This window comes from Zootoca vivipara, chromosome 9 (genome assembly GCF_965207765.1).
Source record: "Zootoca vivipara chromosome 9, rZooViv2.hap1.1, whole genome shotgun sequence".
NCBI lineage: Eukaryota > Metazoa > Chordata > Lepidosauria > Squamata > Lacertidae > Zootoca > Zootoca vivipara.
The window spans coordinates 56,661,306-56,679,138 of record NC_142592.1 but is presented as its reverse complement, the minus strand read 5'-3'; the positions used below and the strand labels follow the sequence as shown (position 1 = coordinate 56,679,138).

Genomic DNA, 17,833 nt, shown 5'->3' with positions numbered 1-17,833 from the left:
ATATGCTCAATAAATACCAGAGAAGCATAAATAGAAATCTGGAATGGGACTGTAGATCTTCAACTGGAGCATTAAGCCAACCGGCTACAATGAAGGCTTGTTTTTGTTTTTTAAGGTATAATGAAAGCTCCCGACATGTCCATAAGAGACCAGCAAAATATCCATCTTCTCTGTGTGGTGGGACTTATATACAGGTAGGCCTCCTGGAAGTTGTGCACAGACCCACATTACATACCCACTGCGGTGGGATTCTAGTCAGTGATGGTCAACCAGGCGGGATATAAATGTAGGCTGCAATACCTCGCACTTTCCAGTGAGTAAGCCCCACTGACCACAGTGGGACTTGCATCTAAGTAGACATGCATGGGATTGGGCTGGTAATAAATAAAAACATCCATATACAGTGGTACCTCTACTTACGAATTTAATGCATTCCGAACACACATTCGTAAGTCAAATCCCATAGGAATGCATTGGGAGAAAAAATTCGTAAGTCGAAGCAATCTAAAAACTAGTAAGTAGAAAAAAAATCCTATCTAAACCGCATCCAAGATGGCGGGCGGAGCTCCGTTCATAAGTAGAAACATTCGTAAGTAGAGGTACCACTGTATATTGCTCAAATCAGAGGTGGGGTGGGGGAGCAATAGCTACAGTTCAGTACGTATTGGCAGCTTTTCCCTCCTGCGCTCATGGTTTCTTTTGAGGATTCAAAATACTGTATAACAACACCCTCAATGTGCTACTGAACAACCCTCTACTCAACTCCTGGGAATGAAACCTTTGCTTGAATAAATGTCTTGCTCTGCCCTTTGGGTGTACTTTTATTTGGGCTTTGGTGAACCTGCAGAGTTGGAGAGCAGCTACCAAAGCTCCTTCGAGGACATCGCTCCGTGCCAATTTTAACCCAGCCATTCCAAACAAGAGTTCACAAAGTACTTGTTCTGGCCCATTCTACTAGTCCTGCAAAGCCAGTGGTACAGTGGATAGCGTGGGGTCCGGGAGACCCACAGAGTCACAAAGTTTTCTGCAGGCCCTTGGGCTAGCCAGTAACACTCTCTGCCTAACCTACCTTATGAGGTTATTGTGAGAATAGGCGCGCGTGCGCACACACACACACACACACACCTGTATTCCTCGGAGGAAGACTGGGATAAAAATCAGTGAATATTTAAGTGAAATTTTAAAAATCATCCCTGGTTTGCATCATTGGTGTATTTTGGTAACTTTGGGTGGAAAAGATTACAAATATTTGGTTAGGTTTCCAGGCAAATACAAATAACTAGCAATATGATTCCTACAATATGTAGTGATGGCTACCAACTTGGGTGGCTTAAAGAGGATTAGACAAATTTGTGGTGGATGAGGCAGTCCAGTGGCAACTAGCTATGATGGCTAAGTTCTAGCCACCCTCTCAGAGGCAATACATGGTAGTTGTTGGAAATTGCCAAGTGGGGAGGGTGCTGCTGCCTATGGGAAACCCGCAAGCAGGACCAGAATGCATCTGGCTAGCCACCTTGAGGTCAGGATGCCAGACTGCAGAGCCTTTGTTTTAACTCCCCAGGGCTCTTATGTTCTTAAAACAAAACAAACCCAGGCAGCGGTCTGCTGGCTTCTGGTGCTACCATATTGTTACAACCAAACAGGCCTTATTAGTGCCTGGATGGAAGATTACCTGAACCCGATGTAAGCTCACCCAAACTTCCTAAAAAGAGGGGAGAAAAGAGGATGTGAGGGGTAAGTTGATAAATAAAAGTGCAAACTTGCGATTGTCGATTATCATCCATGCATTCCCTTCTGTGTCGACACCTGGGCTGTTGCAACGTTTTGCCTTTTGCTGGTGGGAGAAAGAATAATCCCCAAACTCCAGCTCCCTCTGCTGTTCCTTTGTATTTTAGTAATTCACTAAGAGATTGTGATGGCTGTAAACCAGGGGTCAGCAAACTTTTTCAGCAGGGGGCCGGTCCACTGTCCCTCAGGCCTTGTGGGGGCCGGACTATATTTTGGAAAAAAAAATGGACGAATTCCTATGCCCCACAAATAACCCAGAGATGCATTTTAAATAAAAGTACACATTTTACTCTTGTAAAAACACCAGGCAGGCCCCACAAATAACCCAGAGATGCATTTAAAATAAAAGGACACATTCTACTTATGTAAAAACATGCTGATTCCCGGACCATCCGCGGGCCAATTTAGAAGGTGATTGGGCCGCATCCGGCCCCTGGGCCTTAGTTTGGGGACCCCTGCTGTAAACAGGACAGCACTCTTTCGGAGCAATGGCTCTGGCTGCTTTGAGACTTCCTGTGCTCCTTCCAGCAAATCTGCATTCTCTGGCACATGCTAGATTTCTCCCTAATCGCTGTTTCAACAATGCTCAGGCCACAGCTCCCATTGCAATATTTTGTGTGGGTGTTTGCAATTAAAGTAGGAGTAGGGAACCTATGCCCCTCCCAGATATTGCCAGAGCACAGGTCCCATCATTCCTGACCATCGTGGCCAAGCTGGCTGGGGCTGACGAGGGATTTAGTCCAACAACAGCTGGAAAGCTATCAGTTACCCACTCCTGAATTAAAGCCAATATGTCATGTAAACATGTGTGATTCCACAATTCCACAAGAATGACCAACAGTTTATGTTTCAGGAGTTACCTAAAGAACTGCTTGCTCCAATATAATATGCCTGTTTATTGAGATCAGCCTCAGAAGTCCCACCCCTTGTTAAGATGAGTCGTGATCACAGACAAGGCCTTCTCAGTGGTGGCACCACATGTTGGAACTCTCTTATCAGAGAAGCTCTCTTGGTGCGGTCTTTCTTTTTGGTGCTAGGTGAAAACTACCTGGCCTGATGTGATTTGTCTTTTATAGTTGAAACAAAATTTAAAAAATTCTTCCAGCACCTTAGAGACCAACTAAGTTTGTCATTAGTAAAGTAGGCAATAAACTCTGGTGATAAATAAAATACCACAAGTGGGGGCCTGTTAACAAAATATTGCTCCTCACTTCATCCCTTACAGATATTTGTCATTGCCAGGATTTGATCTGAAGGCACATCACACAACAATCTTGCTAAAACCAAACAGGACTGGGTCTGAATAGTGCTTGGATAGGAGACTGCTGAGGTACCCTGCAAACGCCGCTTCAGATTCCAAGATGGAAGAAAGGGAAGGAACAAATGAAAGAAGTTACTGTAGTAACAACTGCTTGCTTGTTTCACAAAGACACATACACACAGAGATAGCATTTTGTATGTGCAAACTGAATTATATTTGTCACTTGTACAGGTGCAAAAAAAGCAGTTTAGTTTGGATAAGCAAACAAGTAGTGCACATTATTTTAGATCTCTCCCCCACAGTTCTCCCCTGAAACCCTACCCTGTCAAGGATACAACTTTGCAATGCCTTCAAAGTTTCTAAAATATATAAATAAATGCATTTGTGCTTAGAAATGCTGGCAGAGGGTCTCGTGTAGTGCAAGGGTCTATTAGAGTCTGAAGAGGAAGTTGTAGGACACGGGGGCACCAGTGGCTATTTTATCACTCCTTCCTGTTGGAAGGTCATGACCCCAGAAGAGAGGAAAATACTGGAATTAAACAACCAGTCGCACTGATCAATGGGATTGTAGATCCTTCCCCTTTCTGAGCTTCCTTCTATTTGTTAATTGACTGTGATTGTTTTACATAGATGTACTTAAAACAGATTAGTGTATTCTGTGTTCTGTTTGAACCTGGAAAAGTTACACAGAACTATTTAAAAACTGAATACTCAACACAGCCTGGCTGTCCCAAGAACACACTACTGGATAGCATCAGTGTTTACATTTATATGTTCCAGTAGTTCAGTCTTCACAAAGCTGGTAAGTCTTCAGGTTTTTTGTACTAATACGCTTTCAACCCCACAACTGTTCCTATAGCATTTCTACAGGGTACAATGTATAGGAGATGCTAGCCCAGGAATGAAAGAACTTCTGACTGTGCAATGGAATTTTCCCTCTATCTCCTCTTCCTGCTTGCATGCCCTCACCCCCCAAAAATATTATCCAAGTTTCCTTAACCCTCGGGAGCAGATTTGACCTTGTGCATTGCTTTGTTGGAAACCGCCTATTCTCCCTAGAGAATATATCCTGACATCCAAAGCAAAATTTAGAGCATTAATCTTAAAAAAATAATGATGATGATTTTGAAGTGGTACCATCAACATTCACCCTTCATTACTGCGTATGGGTCAAGTCTAACTGGGATTCGTGTTGTTGTTTTTTAATGGTCCTCTCCAACATGGGAAGTAAAACTTGGGGAAATTCAGCCAATGTGAGCATTTTGATTTCCTGTAAAAAATATAAGGGCTTTATTCAAAACAACACTGTCAGCCATGCAACAAAAATCACACCAATCAGTTTAACAGAGATCAATGCTATACCAGAAGTTGTCGAATTGCAAACAGTGGGGAGAAAAATTCGGGGGTGGGTGGGTATTCTAAATTAAATAATAATGTGACTGTTTAGCATCTGTGAACCTGAGAACTTGTAAATATCACTTGAGGCCTAGGTTAAAATCAGAAAGCGTTTTCTCCATTGATCACAATGATCACACACACACACACACACACACACACAAATCTTCAGAATACCGGTTCTTGCTCTGGCCTTCTCAGGTAGTGTAAGACCTATACAAAGGATATGGAAAGTTTATAACAACAGCTTTCTGTTGTTCAAACAAAATTCACTGTTACTTGTACCAGGATCCAACACAGCTGCTAGAAGGAAATAAGGAATAACCAAAAATGGTGTGCTAAAATGCTAAAAATCTACCACTTACTGGGAACTTAAGCAAGTCCTCACAGGGCAAGCCCAAAGCGCTATCCTTTTCCTGCACACGGCAAGAGGTAAAAGGGAGAGCATTTTGCATAAGCAGTCTTTCATTTCTCAAGAGTGGGCTTGGCTCTGCCTTGATCTTCCACTTTCTTGATGGCAGCCTTTATTGCCTCTTGGTCGCCAATGAACTGGTGCGGGCCAAGCGAGCGGAGATCCTCATCAAGCTCCAGGAGAACTGGGACGCCCGTGGGCAGAGTCACATTGACTATGTCCTCATCAGAGATGCCTGCAGAGGAGGAAATAATGGATTGTTTATATGTGCCTCCTGCACGTGGTTCATGGGAGGCTCCTGGGCCTAAGCTGCCACGAAGTGTCATCCTATTTACCAAACTTTCAAAATCCGGTGAAGATCATATGACCTGGAAGAATACTTCATTTCACGCAGAAAGATGCATAATAGGTTGCCCTTAATTGTTCCCCAGAACAATGGGCAGCTATCATGGGGATCCAGGGTGGGAGGGACAGTCCCTGCCTCCAGATGAACCATAATCCCCAGATTTAGAGCCTCCTTTAATAAATAAATAAAAAGTAGGCCATTATTATTATTTCAATTTATATACCACCCTTTAAAACACATTACAGAACATCATAATAAAAACATATTAAAAATAATGACAGACAGCCTGATAGTGAAATAATCACCAGAACTAACAGTTCACTTCCCCACACTTTCACAGGCCGTAGAATATTTATCCCATAGGCCCTGGGTAAAGGGAAATGTTTTTGCCTGGCGCATAAAGACATGTAAAGATGGCGCCAGGCGAGCCTTTCTGGGGAGAGTATTCCAGACAGGAATTAGAATAGGGAGTAGTCATCGTCCCCTTTCAAATACAAGCATCCTCATCTTTCCAATACAGCACTCCTTTCCTCCAGTAGAGTTTGCATCACTGAGCGATGCACTTCCAAAGGTTTCTCTTGCTAGGATAACAACTTCAGATTTGGGGAGAGAGGATGGGGCACTTTGGCAGTCCCTGAGGGTCAGTCTTCCCCGTCTTCTTTCAGACATCTTTTGAAACCTGTACAGCTCTGACAGGCCTTTTGAATGTGATCTCTTTTTTAACACCCAGCCTTTGTTACTGTAGTATTTTATTTTATTTTATTTTATGGTGCACACTGCCTTGCTATGTTTTCTTTTTAAATGGAAGAACAGTTTACAAATATATTTAAATAAATAAACTGAAGGGCCTTGGATAATCCAGGACTCTTTCCTGCCTTGCCTTGCCTTGCCTCCTCAAAAGTGTGAGCCAAACACCAAAAGTCAGTACTGGGCAACTTCTATGACGACACGCTGGAGGGACAACATGAATGTCAACTAAGGCCAGGGCCTGGTTATTTTACACAACTCATAACACGAGACGGTTGACCTTTCGTGCGACTTGTGCATCCATTTCTCTTTGGGTTGCGGCCCCAGCAATTTTCAACACACCAAGCTGAGCAAAAGCAATTAAGTCCACATTGCCTGCTTGGATGCAACAGGAAATCATAGAATCATGGAACTGTAGAGCTGGAAGAGACCCCAAGGGTCTTCCACTCCCACCCCCTGCAATGCAGGAATCTTTGGCCCAATGTGGGGCTCGAGCCCACGACCCTGAGATTAAGAGTCTTGTGCTCTACTGACTGAGCTACCTAAGAAGCATATGTCTAGGTCTATGGCACATCTACGTTACACACCATTTACTGGCCCTGGTTTGGTCTTTTTAGAACATTCTGCCTTTCCCACCCGACCTGCAACAAATGAAAATGGTTCTTGGGGGAAAAGAACAAAAATAAGGGGAGGCATCAGCTTTGCAAGTAAGTTCACTAAAGTTACTAGCTCCAAAATTAAGCAACAAAGTTTAACTATCTCTGCAAGTCTAACTTCCTTCTCACTTAGATCGTTCTTCTCTTTCCCTACCAATTCTTGCACTGAAATCTCCTCCTATTGACACTGGCCTTTCAAATATTGCTCCCACAACCGGTCCAGAAAGGCCTCTGCTTGATACCATATTTTCTGATAAGCATAGGGTGATAAAGATGACTTTGATGAGATTCCTGCATTGCAGGTGAGCCATATGAGGTCTTTCCCCACTCCACGATTCTATGAAGCCAGTAGGTTCAAATTAGAAGAATGGGGCTGCCGGCTAAGCATCGGGGAGAACTTCCTGACGACAGGTCACCTTTGAGTAGTAGTGCAGGCTGCCTCAGAAGCAAGCAAGCAAAGTGAACTGTGCAACTTTTACAACAACCTTCTATTTCTGCAGCGTTACCTAATGTCAGATCAGGTATTGCAGCCTATAGCTTGAGCAGGGACCGAAGGAGTACATGAGGACATGTCGCTTTGATTTATAGATGCCTCCAGACTTGGAGTCACTTCTGTTGAAAAGGCCTTGTCCAAGTCTGGCAATAGCCTGGACGTGTTAATAACCAACGTCCACCCCCTCAGCCTTCTGAGGAACTGGCTGACACCTGCGGGAATGAGCCCTGCATGTTTTGTTGGCAATCAATGGGTAGGTTTGATATTGGGAGAGGCTTGATATTGGGAAACATTGTTCCTGTGAATAAAGACATTTCTAAATACAAACGTTTCATTTTCATCAGTCGGTCACGGGGAAATATCGCACGCAAAAGGAAAACACGGCATCTGCTCAAGTGGTTTTCGGGAGTGCCACAAGCCAAACGACAGGCATGCGGTACATATTCAGCCTCCTGTGCCTTGGTTGTTTTCGCTATTCGTCTACTGGGCTGGAGAGCAGGCATCAGCACAATGCTGGTAAGGCAAGCTGGGCCGAACATATGACTTTGTGTCATAACCAGGGCTATGGGCATTTCCTCTCTGAACAGGCCACGAGAGTGGGGCAGAGGGCAAAGGCTTGGCTGTCAGAACATCACAAAAGACACACGGAACACAACCCTCCACCGCATAACTTAGGTCCACAGATTTTCTGGGAAGATGGTGAAGGCAAGAATCGCTGCAAATAACTCTGCAAACTCGAGAATGCTCTCTAGAGCACGCATTCCCAAACTGCAGCCCTCCATATGTTTTGGCCTACAACTCCCATAATCCCTAGCTAGCAGGACCAGTGGTCAGGGAAGATGGGAATTGTAGCCCAAAACATCTGGAGGGCCAAAGTTTGGAGATGCCTGCTCTAGAGATTGTCAGCAACTGCCATCTGGCTGGCTAGCTCGCAAGGCTAAAGAAGCATATACGGTATTTTGTTTTCTAAAGCAGGGATGAGGAACCGGTGGCCCTCCAAAGGCTGTTGGACTCGCACATCCAATCACCCTCGATTGCTGGCCATGCAGATGAAAGCCAATGGAACTTCTGAAGGCCACAAATTTCCCCATCCCTGCTCTACGAACTTATCCACACTACGGACAAAGAAATTCAATAGGCAGTCCTTCCCTCTAGGGAACCAGGGAAAGGCAGTCCTCCAAGGAAGACGAGAGGTCTGCAACAGAGAATTCTCAGGATGCTTGCTGACCTAGGAGTCTCAAGATTTTTAGAGAGAAGCCACAACAGTTAAAACTGCTATAAAACTAATAGTATAAATGTGCCCTTTTTAATTTAAGAGAGATAAAGAGAAAGAGAGAGAGAGAGAGAGAGAGAATTTATTCCTGAATGAATAGCCAAAGAAGACAGGATGGTCCACAATGTTTATAACACATTTACAAAAGTTAGCACAAATTAGTGGCACTACATTACCTTCCAAATGTTTCAGCAAAGCACGTGTGCTGTTCCCGTGAGCAGAAATTAGAACCGTCTTGCCCCTCTTCACCTCCGGAGCTATCCTCTCATTCCAATAGGGAAGGAGTCTATCAAGCACTTCTTTCAAGCTTTCTGCCCTCGGGAGTTTCTCCAACGGTACGTCGCAGTGCTTATACCTGCGATCGTTGTAGATTTCGTGGTAGTAAAGGTGGGACTCGGTGATGGGAGGCGGGGTGACGTCATAGCTCCTCCTCCACCTTTTCACCTGCTCTTCACCGTGGTTCAACGCCATCTCTGCCCTGTTGAGGCCTATCAGGGCACCGTAGTGCCGCTCATTCAGCCTCCAGGAAGACTCGGTGGTGACCCACTCCTGCCCCATCTGCTCCAGCACAAGCCAGGCAGTCTGAATAGAGCGGCTGAGGATGGATGTAAACACAAGGTCGAACTCAATGCCAAGAGCTTTGAGTTGCCTGCCGCAGTTCTGAGCCTCTTTTATCCCGTCGCTGCTCAGCTTCTGGTCCACCCAGCTGCAGAAGCGGTTCTCTTTGTTCCAGGCCCCTTCGCCGTGCCTCAGCAGGATCAGTTTGTACTTGGGCATTTTGACTGCAACTTCCTTGGGCTTGCGACAGGAGTAGCATCTAATGAGAGACCATCTAATAAAGAGATGGAACACATAGATAAACCGCTTTGGGTCACTGCGTTGTGGTGAACCCTGAGGATCCACAGAATCTTGTCACAAGTTGCCCAATTAGATTTTCAGCAATGAGAGATGAAGGCAGCTCATCCACCATTCTGTAACATGTAGAAGAAAAACACTGCCTCCCGCCAGCTTCAGCTGGTGGCCCAGTTGTGCCCCTATCTGGGCAGGGATAACCTGACCACTGTTGTCTATGCTTTGGTAACCTCTAGATTTGATTACTGCAATGCGTCATATGCCCCAAACTTCAGCTGTGTTTGGGGCAGCGGGTAATTGGTTTGTAGTGCTGTCCAGATGTTTTGGACTACAACTCCCCTCAACCCAAAACCAAGGGCACCAAGTTGGGGGAGCTTGTTTCACCCAATCAGCGACAACATGCTCAATGTGCCTGTTGCAGAAGACGACCCAGGATGACACAATTAAAGTTCCTTGCGGTCAAACAATACCTGCAACACACACCCAATGAAACCTGGCCCTCAAATTGGCAAATGCAGGATTGCGTATTGAAACCAGCAATGTGTATCTCCTGATCTATCAAATTCCTCCACGTGCACATATCTGACCACGTTATCTCCTTTCCAGTCAATCCTCCCACGCCCTGTAATTTCTATTTACTCCTGGTAATCCACAATCTAATACATACATATCAATTACATTTTGTAATCCATTGCTCTAGCCTTATACAACTTACCTAGACTCTCTTCTGGTTCCATCCACACAAAAAAGTGTATTCAAGCAAACACAGCTGTCTACATTGCTTTTGAATAAGATCCCTACCTCTGTGCCCTCAAATCCATCATGTGCCTCTAGCTCAATTCAGGACATTGTATAAATCTCAAAGGCTGCAGTATTAAACGTGCCTAATCGTTTGTTGATGGCACCTGTCTGTCTTGAGAGGCAATGGAGTGTGCCTCCGGGGGTGAAGTCAAACCACTGTGTTTGCAATACCGAAGTGACCTCCCCAGGGCACAAGCCTGGACAGTGTGTATGGAGGTCCTGGGCTGCCCAGACAACAAGGACTACCCTCCTCGGCCTCGCTGATGTGGTCGAAAGGAAAGCAGAGCATTACGTTTGGCACCAGCTGGGCTGCAGGAGTTGCCAGGAGGCGGCATACAAAGTGCCACCCAACCGTCTTAGGGACTCCAGTCCGGATTTGTATAGGGTTTACTCCTTAGCCTTTCCTTCTCCCAAAGATATCCCGCAAGGCAGCAGACAGGTCTAGATTCAATTCAGACGTAGCAGGGACCTGGCCTCTGCCATTATGGCGCACAGAAGCTATCACGTGATGCAACAGCACAGCAGAAGTGGCGCCTAGTTGTCTGGGACCAGTGAGATAACAAACAAGGTCCGTGTGACATGGGGAAATCATGCCAGTTCCAAGGTTCAAAAATGTGGAGGCAGTGCCATATTTTCATCTCACAGTAGCCATTTTTCAAGTGTTTAAAAAGAACACCTGAGATTCAACCTGTGGGGGAGGTTCGTGTGTGTTTGTGTGGTGTGTGTGCACACACCTGCTCCCGCACTGAGCAGGAAGGTCTGAACGGGGCTTTGAAGCACATACTGTACAACTTAACAGTTGACAACCTTGCAACAAGCAACCCTATGGAGCAGCCTCTTTTGGTGCCCTTGGACTGCCCATGCTCCCATCTCCCTCCTAAGTTTGAGATCCCATGTGATCTTTTTATATGCCTGAAGAGGGCTCAATACCTTGACTAGAACCTGCCCATATTAGGAAACCCCTCATATAACAGGTACAGTGGTACCTCTACTTACGAATTTAATGCATTCCGAACGCACATTTGTAAGTCGAAAAAAATTGTAAGTCGAATCCCATAGGAATGCATTGGGAGAAAAAATTCGTAAGTAGAAGCAACCCCATCTAAAAATTCGTAAGTAGAAAAAATCCTATCTAAACCACATCCAAGATGGCAGACAGAGCTCCATTCGTAAGTAGAAACATTCGTAAGTAGAGTTATTTGTAAGTAGAGGTACCACTGTATTTCTAATAGAGCTGGTTTATTGCTGGGGGAAGGTCCAGGGGACGGTGGGCGTGACCATCTTTCTCCATATCTCAAAAATACAGCTGTTAAGCAAGGACATTTTTGTGCTTGTTCTTCTGCTGCTTTGAGACTCATTAGCCCCTCTGCAGGACCCTACCATTTCCAAATAAACTAGCTTAATTCCCAATAAATCAGCTTAATTCTTCTACCAATAGGTCATTGAGTTTGTGCAGGTTTTTAATAAACTACACTTCTTCAGCCCTTTCAATGATAACAGTTTATTCATCATAGACCCTCAGACTGCAGCACTGGAATTGTAACACTGAAGAAGCGTTTGAATAACAGGACTGCTCAAACCTAATGGAAATTCAAACCCCAAAGAAGCAGGGTGCCACATCAACTGGTGCTAGCAATCAAAATGGGGCTGGTGCACGATTTAGAAATTGACCTAGTTTGCACATAACACTACACCATCGCTGGTCCAGCCTAACTACAGGTTTGTTTGAATATGTGAACCCAGTTCAATGGGCTGACCCTAGTTTATTTTCTGCCAATAACCCATGATGCAAACCTATGTTTATTGTTGGCTTACAAACCATAACTCTATTTAAGTATGGTTTGACATTATGCCCAAATCCAACCACATTGCTTTATCATGGCTTGCTTGGCCAACCCATCCCAGACACCTGCCAAGCTACAAAGGCACGAGACAAGAGCCCATAAAAGATAATCATGCAACCATCTGCTTTAAAACAAGATAAAGATAAAAACAATTTAAACTCACCTTATCCATTGGAAATGCATTCATCCTACACAGATATGAGGCAAAAGACTTTATAGGTAGGCTGCAATATTAAAAGAGAAAAAGAAAACACAATGAAAGCTAATGAAGTTAGGGTCGGGGTCAGGGGGGAAGAATCAAATATTAGTATTCCCTGAGGTGGTAAAACTGTGTCTGAGCTTTGCCACTTCAGATGAGTGAATACTCCGCTATACACAACAAAACCAAAATTACATAAATCCTTGAACACTGACACATGGCATGTTAGGGAGAAGCATTCGAGCCACAACTTCCCCAACAGGATACTAGAATCTACGAGTTGGGGCTAGAAAAAATCTACTTGCTAGTGCATAAAAATAATAAATATAGATAACTGCGTTGTTTCCTGAGAAACTGCAGGCAATTGAACTCTGAAGTTCAAACTTTGCTTAAAGCCCAAGTCCTGTTTGCTGTTCGATTTCCAGTTTTCATACCCAAACAGCATGGAGATGGGAGAAAGGCCTGTTACATAAACAGTCCCTCCTGCTGGGCCAACGCTAGGTTCAGCTGTCTGCAAAAATTAGAGCGCTCTCTGTGACATGCAGTTCCCAGTGAAGCCAAGCTACAGGGCCGCCACAATTTCTCCAGAGCGCAAAGCAAACCAAGTCTGCCCACTGTCAAACAGGCATCCCATTAAGAGACATTGGCATACGGTTTCAGTCCATCTCTTCCCAAATTAAGCAGCACTTCTGGGCTCTGAAGACTACTGGTTAGTTTTCATAGAGCGGTGAGGCATGCAGTCTAATATTTTCTATAATCCAGAAATGGGATATTTCTTCCTGGTCTGACTTAATCTACCACCACCATCTGCACAATGGGGAATTGGTGGAATACAGTACAGTAGCTGGAATGTAGCTACACATTCAGACACAACAGACATGGATTTTGGAGATCTGAGAATAGGATCTGCCAACTCTTCCCTTTAGATCAGGCATCCGCAAACTTCGGCCCTCCAGATGTTTTAGACTACAGTTCCCATCATCCCTGACCACTGGTCCTGTTAGCTAGGGATCATGGGAGTTGTAGGCCAAAACATCTGGAGGGCCGCAGTTTGGGGGTGCCTGCTTTAGATCAAGGCAGCCAGGTGTGGGATTGGAGTGGAAAGTGTTTTTAAACCCTCCACATACACATACTGCTTCGACAATTTAAATCACCTCCCCCTCCCTGTTATTTGCCTTCCAAAAGAAATATTTATCAGTACTCATATGCTCCCTGTATGATATTACATATATTTGTTCCCTGTTGTTGTTGTTTAGTCGTTTGTTCCCTACAGGACAAATAACAGCTTTTGGTGAGGGCATTTATGCTGCGATGCTATGCCCATTTATCCTGGGAACAAGCCCCATTAATCTTAGTGGTTCTTATTTCTTAGTAGACGTGAATAGGATTGCACTTGCAATCTGGTAAATGGGGCAGGGGAAAGAGATGGCAAACACACACAGCTACATGGCAATGCAGACACCGGACGGAGGCACCCAGCAATGTTAACACGCAAACACTCATCTTGCCGTTGATTTCTGCTTATGTTCTGTGAGCCAAGCTACCACTTGCTTACTTGCAGTCACTATATATCAGATGGTCAGTGTTTCTCAAACTTGGGTCACTAGCTGTTGTTGGACTACAACTCCCATCATCCCTAGCTAGCAGGACCTGTGGTCGGGGATTATGGGACCTGTAGTCTAGCAATTGCTGGAGACCCAAGTTTGAAAAACACTGGTTTAACTACATGTCTGGTACAGATGAATGATACAGAAAGCAACAGAACGGTCGCCTGTTCTCTATCACTCTTTCAGCCATGAACTCCCAGAGAAGGGATCCACACGCCTTCAGCTGACTAAGTGCCTCACAGTGATATTAATAGAAGTCATACCTGCCAAGTTCCTCTACAAGGTTAACCTTTAACATGACAGGTCCCTATAGCTTCCATTTTCATTTCCCCTCTCAAGTTCAAGTAAACACAGGTTCCTTTGGAGGAACTCTTTAGGCATTGTATTTAGGCTCCAAATGCTGATGCAGTTGTCCTGCTTCTGTGCCTTTATGCAGAAACTGAGCAGATAAAGAGCTTTTCTCAAAGGTTTTATTTCTGTAAAGCTTCACCTGCACAAGGTTAGGGCCACAGACAGATAACAACTCTACATCTCACATGTTCCATCTCAGAAGTTCTGTTACCATATTTCTGGCATAGAACTTGTGCCTTTAGAATAAAAACAGCGAGTAACACCTCAAGAATCACTACATCTCTACATCGATAAAACAAAAATATGATATTGAATTCCTGCTTTCTCTGCAACTGTTCAAGGGAAAAGAAGGTGGAAATCCTAAAGAGAAGCTTTCAAAGTACTGCAGAAACACCCAGTACTACTGTAGTTATCTAACTGTCCAGAGGACAGAAAACAATAACTAATTGGTTCTGTTAAATGCAGCACACACAGGCGAGAATGTTCTTTTTGTTACCACTGTCACATGATCTGTTCAAGAGGTTAAAGGAGAACTCCCCAGTGTTCCCATGAGGCTCCTGGAGAACAAAACACAGGGGCAATCCAGGATAAACCGTTTCTGCAAAGAACATCAGTGTACAAACAAGACAGGCTTCTTCACTATTACAAATATATGGGCAGGATGGTTGGAAGGGGGTTGGAGATGATGCACATGCAGTCCTCATCTGTTGGCATTTTTGAACCAAATGTTGCTCTCTATTCCTTCTCCCAACCCAGGTGCAAAGGAGAACAGGGCTCCAGTACTTTTAACGGTTGTGTTAATCTGCCCTTCCTCCGTACAGCTCAGGTCAGGGTAGCAGACATTGAGTCCCTCATTTTATCCTTCCAAGAACCCCATGTGGTAAACCAGGCAAAAAGGGAATAACTGCTTATGAGTGACCAATAATTTAATGGTCTTCCCAGTCCTGGTCTAACACTCTAACCATTGGCCCCTGCCTTAGACAGGGGACCTGCACCTTTTATTGGCGTAGGCAAGAGAATTTGACAAAATTATCTCTTCTGCAGAGCTATAAAATGTTCAGGCCTCTTCCATCTGGCAATCCCACACTCAGTCCACCCCCACCCCCCCCGTGCTGCATATTGACCTACATAAGAGGTGGGATTACCATCCAATAGGGTTCAAATGCCTGTCCTACTCTTGAGCCTTTAAAGCAGGCATCCCCAAACTTCGGCCCTCCAGATGTTTTGGACTACAAATCCCATCATCCCTGACCACTGGTCCTGTTAGCTAGGGATCATGGGAGTTGTAGGCCAAAACATCTGGAGGGCCGCAGTTTGGGGATGCCTGCTTTAAAATATAAACAAAAGTCTGATCAAAGGCAATCTGCAGGAAGAACCCAGAATGATCACCTAATTGCAATACCCTAATTGTTTGTGAATCCAGCTGCTGTTACACACACAAAAGCAAAGCTTGGTAAAGGAATATTTACAAGGTGTTGGTTGATATTACTCGGATAGCATAGCTATTCAAAATTCCTTCTCCAATTTGTGTGATTTGGACAGAAAAAGAAGTTCTTCATAACTTCCAACTACTGTATATTTACACAAGTTTCTACGGCTGAACCAAAAATGGCACAACATGTGCACTTAAAAGATACAGAGATCCAACATGGACTCAGATCACAAGCAGAAACAACCTATAAATCCCCCTGTCACTAACACCTTTGTATGGCTGCAAGTCAGTGCAATCCTGTACACAGGATTCCTGTCCTGAGCTAGATTAGACCTAAGGCCTGGCTCAGTGCAAAGCAGCTTCCTATGGTCTCAGAATCATGAACCGTTCCTGGAAGGGACCCTGAGTGCCATCTAGTCGACCCACCCCACCCCCGCAATGAAAGAATCGCATCCATGACAATGGTCACTGGACTAAAGACCAAGTCTCGAAAATCTAGCTCCAAACACCATTCTTTTTAAACCTCACACTGTATTTCTCCAACTTGGGTACCCAGCTGTTGTTGGACTACAACTCCCATCACCCCCGACCATTGGCCCCGCTAGCTACGGATAATGGGAGCCGCCCTCGCAAGTTTGAGAAATACTCAAGAGGTCGAGGCAAGGCGAACAGAATACATAGCAACATCCAAGCCAAGACTAAAATTAAAATGGTGCATAGCAAAGCAAGCCTAAACTGCCGCCATGCACCAGTAATTTATTCGCCATTATATTACTTTGGGCTATTCCCCATGCGAATATTTAAAATTGCTCTGACCACCGGTTACCTTGGCACAAGAGAAAGCCAGACCGCCGAAAGCAAAGACAGCCCCCGTGCAAATGCTGCTGATGCAGCTGTGGCCGCCGACAGTTGCTAACAGCTCCAGGCTGGGTCTTGGTGGCGGGAGGGGCGAGAACTTAACCAGCCCCCTCGGATACTCTCCTCCGATTGGAGCTTTGGGTTGCCGCTCACAGATAGGAAGCGGAGCGGCCGCCTATCAGGAAGAGCTCCGCGATGACAACAGCGGAGAGGGAGGCCGTGGACTACGTGACCGGGAACGACTCGCGCGGCATCAACTACCAGGTGACGCCACGTGAGGAAAGAGGGACTGGATTGGGCAGAGCGATGATCGACGTGGTTCGAAGCCAATAAGCAGCTGGTTCGCCGGTTGTGGGCCGCCTTTGGAGCTTTGCGTTGGTGGTCTAGCTGGGACGCTGGTGTAGGTTCCTTTGTTGCAGTTCTGCACGTGCAGGCGCGCCTCTGCGCGTGTGTACTGTAAACCCTGCTGAGCTCATTGGGACTTGCTCTCTCTATTAAATGGCTTTATGATTGAGGCCCCTAAGCAAAGAAAATACTGAGCGTTTGGACACTGTTGTGTGTGTGGGGGGGGGGGTGTTCCAGCTCTTCTGTAGTCATGCCTACTCATAGCAGAGCCATCGGATGGAAATTTTATTCTTTGTACCATCAGACTGGGTTGCCCCAGCCGGGTTGTATTTAATAACTGCAAATTAAGGTGAATACTGGCAAAAATGCAAAGAGCCATCACAAATGAATATTTTTGCCACTTCAAATGCCATTCTTTTCTTTCAAAGTAGTTCATATATGAAGCTGTTGCCATCAAGTTATGTACATAGGCACGTACCGGTAACAGCTCCAGGCTGTCGAAGCAGTCTCAACTACTTTTTGGCAAAAACAACTATGAATCTTGGTGCACTTTTAAACACGAACAACTTCATGTCGGGGGGAAATGCACGATTTTTTCGTATTCCTCTATACTTTATTACCATTATTCATTATCTGTAAAAAAAAAAAAAAAAAGTCGGTTGTGGTAAATGGTGGTTCTTCAATACATCTGCAAAACAGGCTGCCACAGGATATACCGATAATGCACTGTTTCCCATTTCAGCCACTAGAGGTCAGTTTTTCATTAATTTAAGGAAGTACTGTAATAAAGAAAAGCAAAATATTTCCCTATCTAATCATCTCTGTTTACCATGGAGTTTGTGTGTTTATCTATCCCGGATAAATAACTGTCCCTGCTTCTACCTATTCTGCCTTTTGCAGAGATTCTGAATGTGGCTTTTAACATTTCTGTCATTATTTTCACAGGTGTGCTAGTGAAACTATTCTTATGTGATACTGCCCATCCTTCACATCCCCAAAAGTTACATCCGGTGATATTTTATCTAATGAGGTCTAGATTACATACACACATAGTGTTCAGATAAGGCGAGGAGGTTGCAGGGCCGCACCAATGCACCTGTTGACCCCCCACCATCCACCTGTTACATTGGCATGCACTGAACTCCACCTGGCCAAATCAGGACATGCATAGAG

At 44.8% G+C, this 17,833-nt stretch overlaps 1 protein-coding gene across 1 annotated transcript; it reads right to left on the bottom strand.

Annotated features, from left to right (window-relative positions):
- Positions 1 to 3,239: 3,239 nt before the first annotated feature.
- BPGM (bisphosphoglycerate mutase) lies at positions 3,240 to 16,587 on the bottom strand. Its single transcript, XM_035128148.3, has 4 exons — positions 16,284 to 16,587; positions 12,032 to 12,092; positions 8,548 to 9,203; positions 3,240 to 5,091 (listed from the first exon to the last, which is right to left on the bottom strand). Exons 2-4 carry the CDS (start codon positions 12,049 to 12,051, stop codon positions 4,910 to 4,912), a joined length of 858 nt encoding a protein of 285 aa, XP_034984039.1. The 5' UTR covers positions 12,052 to 12,092; positions 16,284 to 16,587; the 3' UTR covers positions 3,240 to 4,909.
- Positions 16,588 to 17,833: the final 1,246 nt, after the last annotated feature.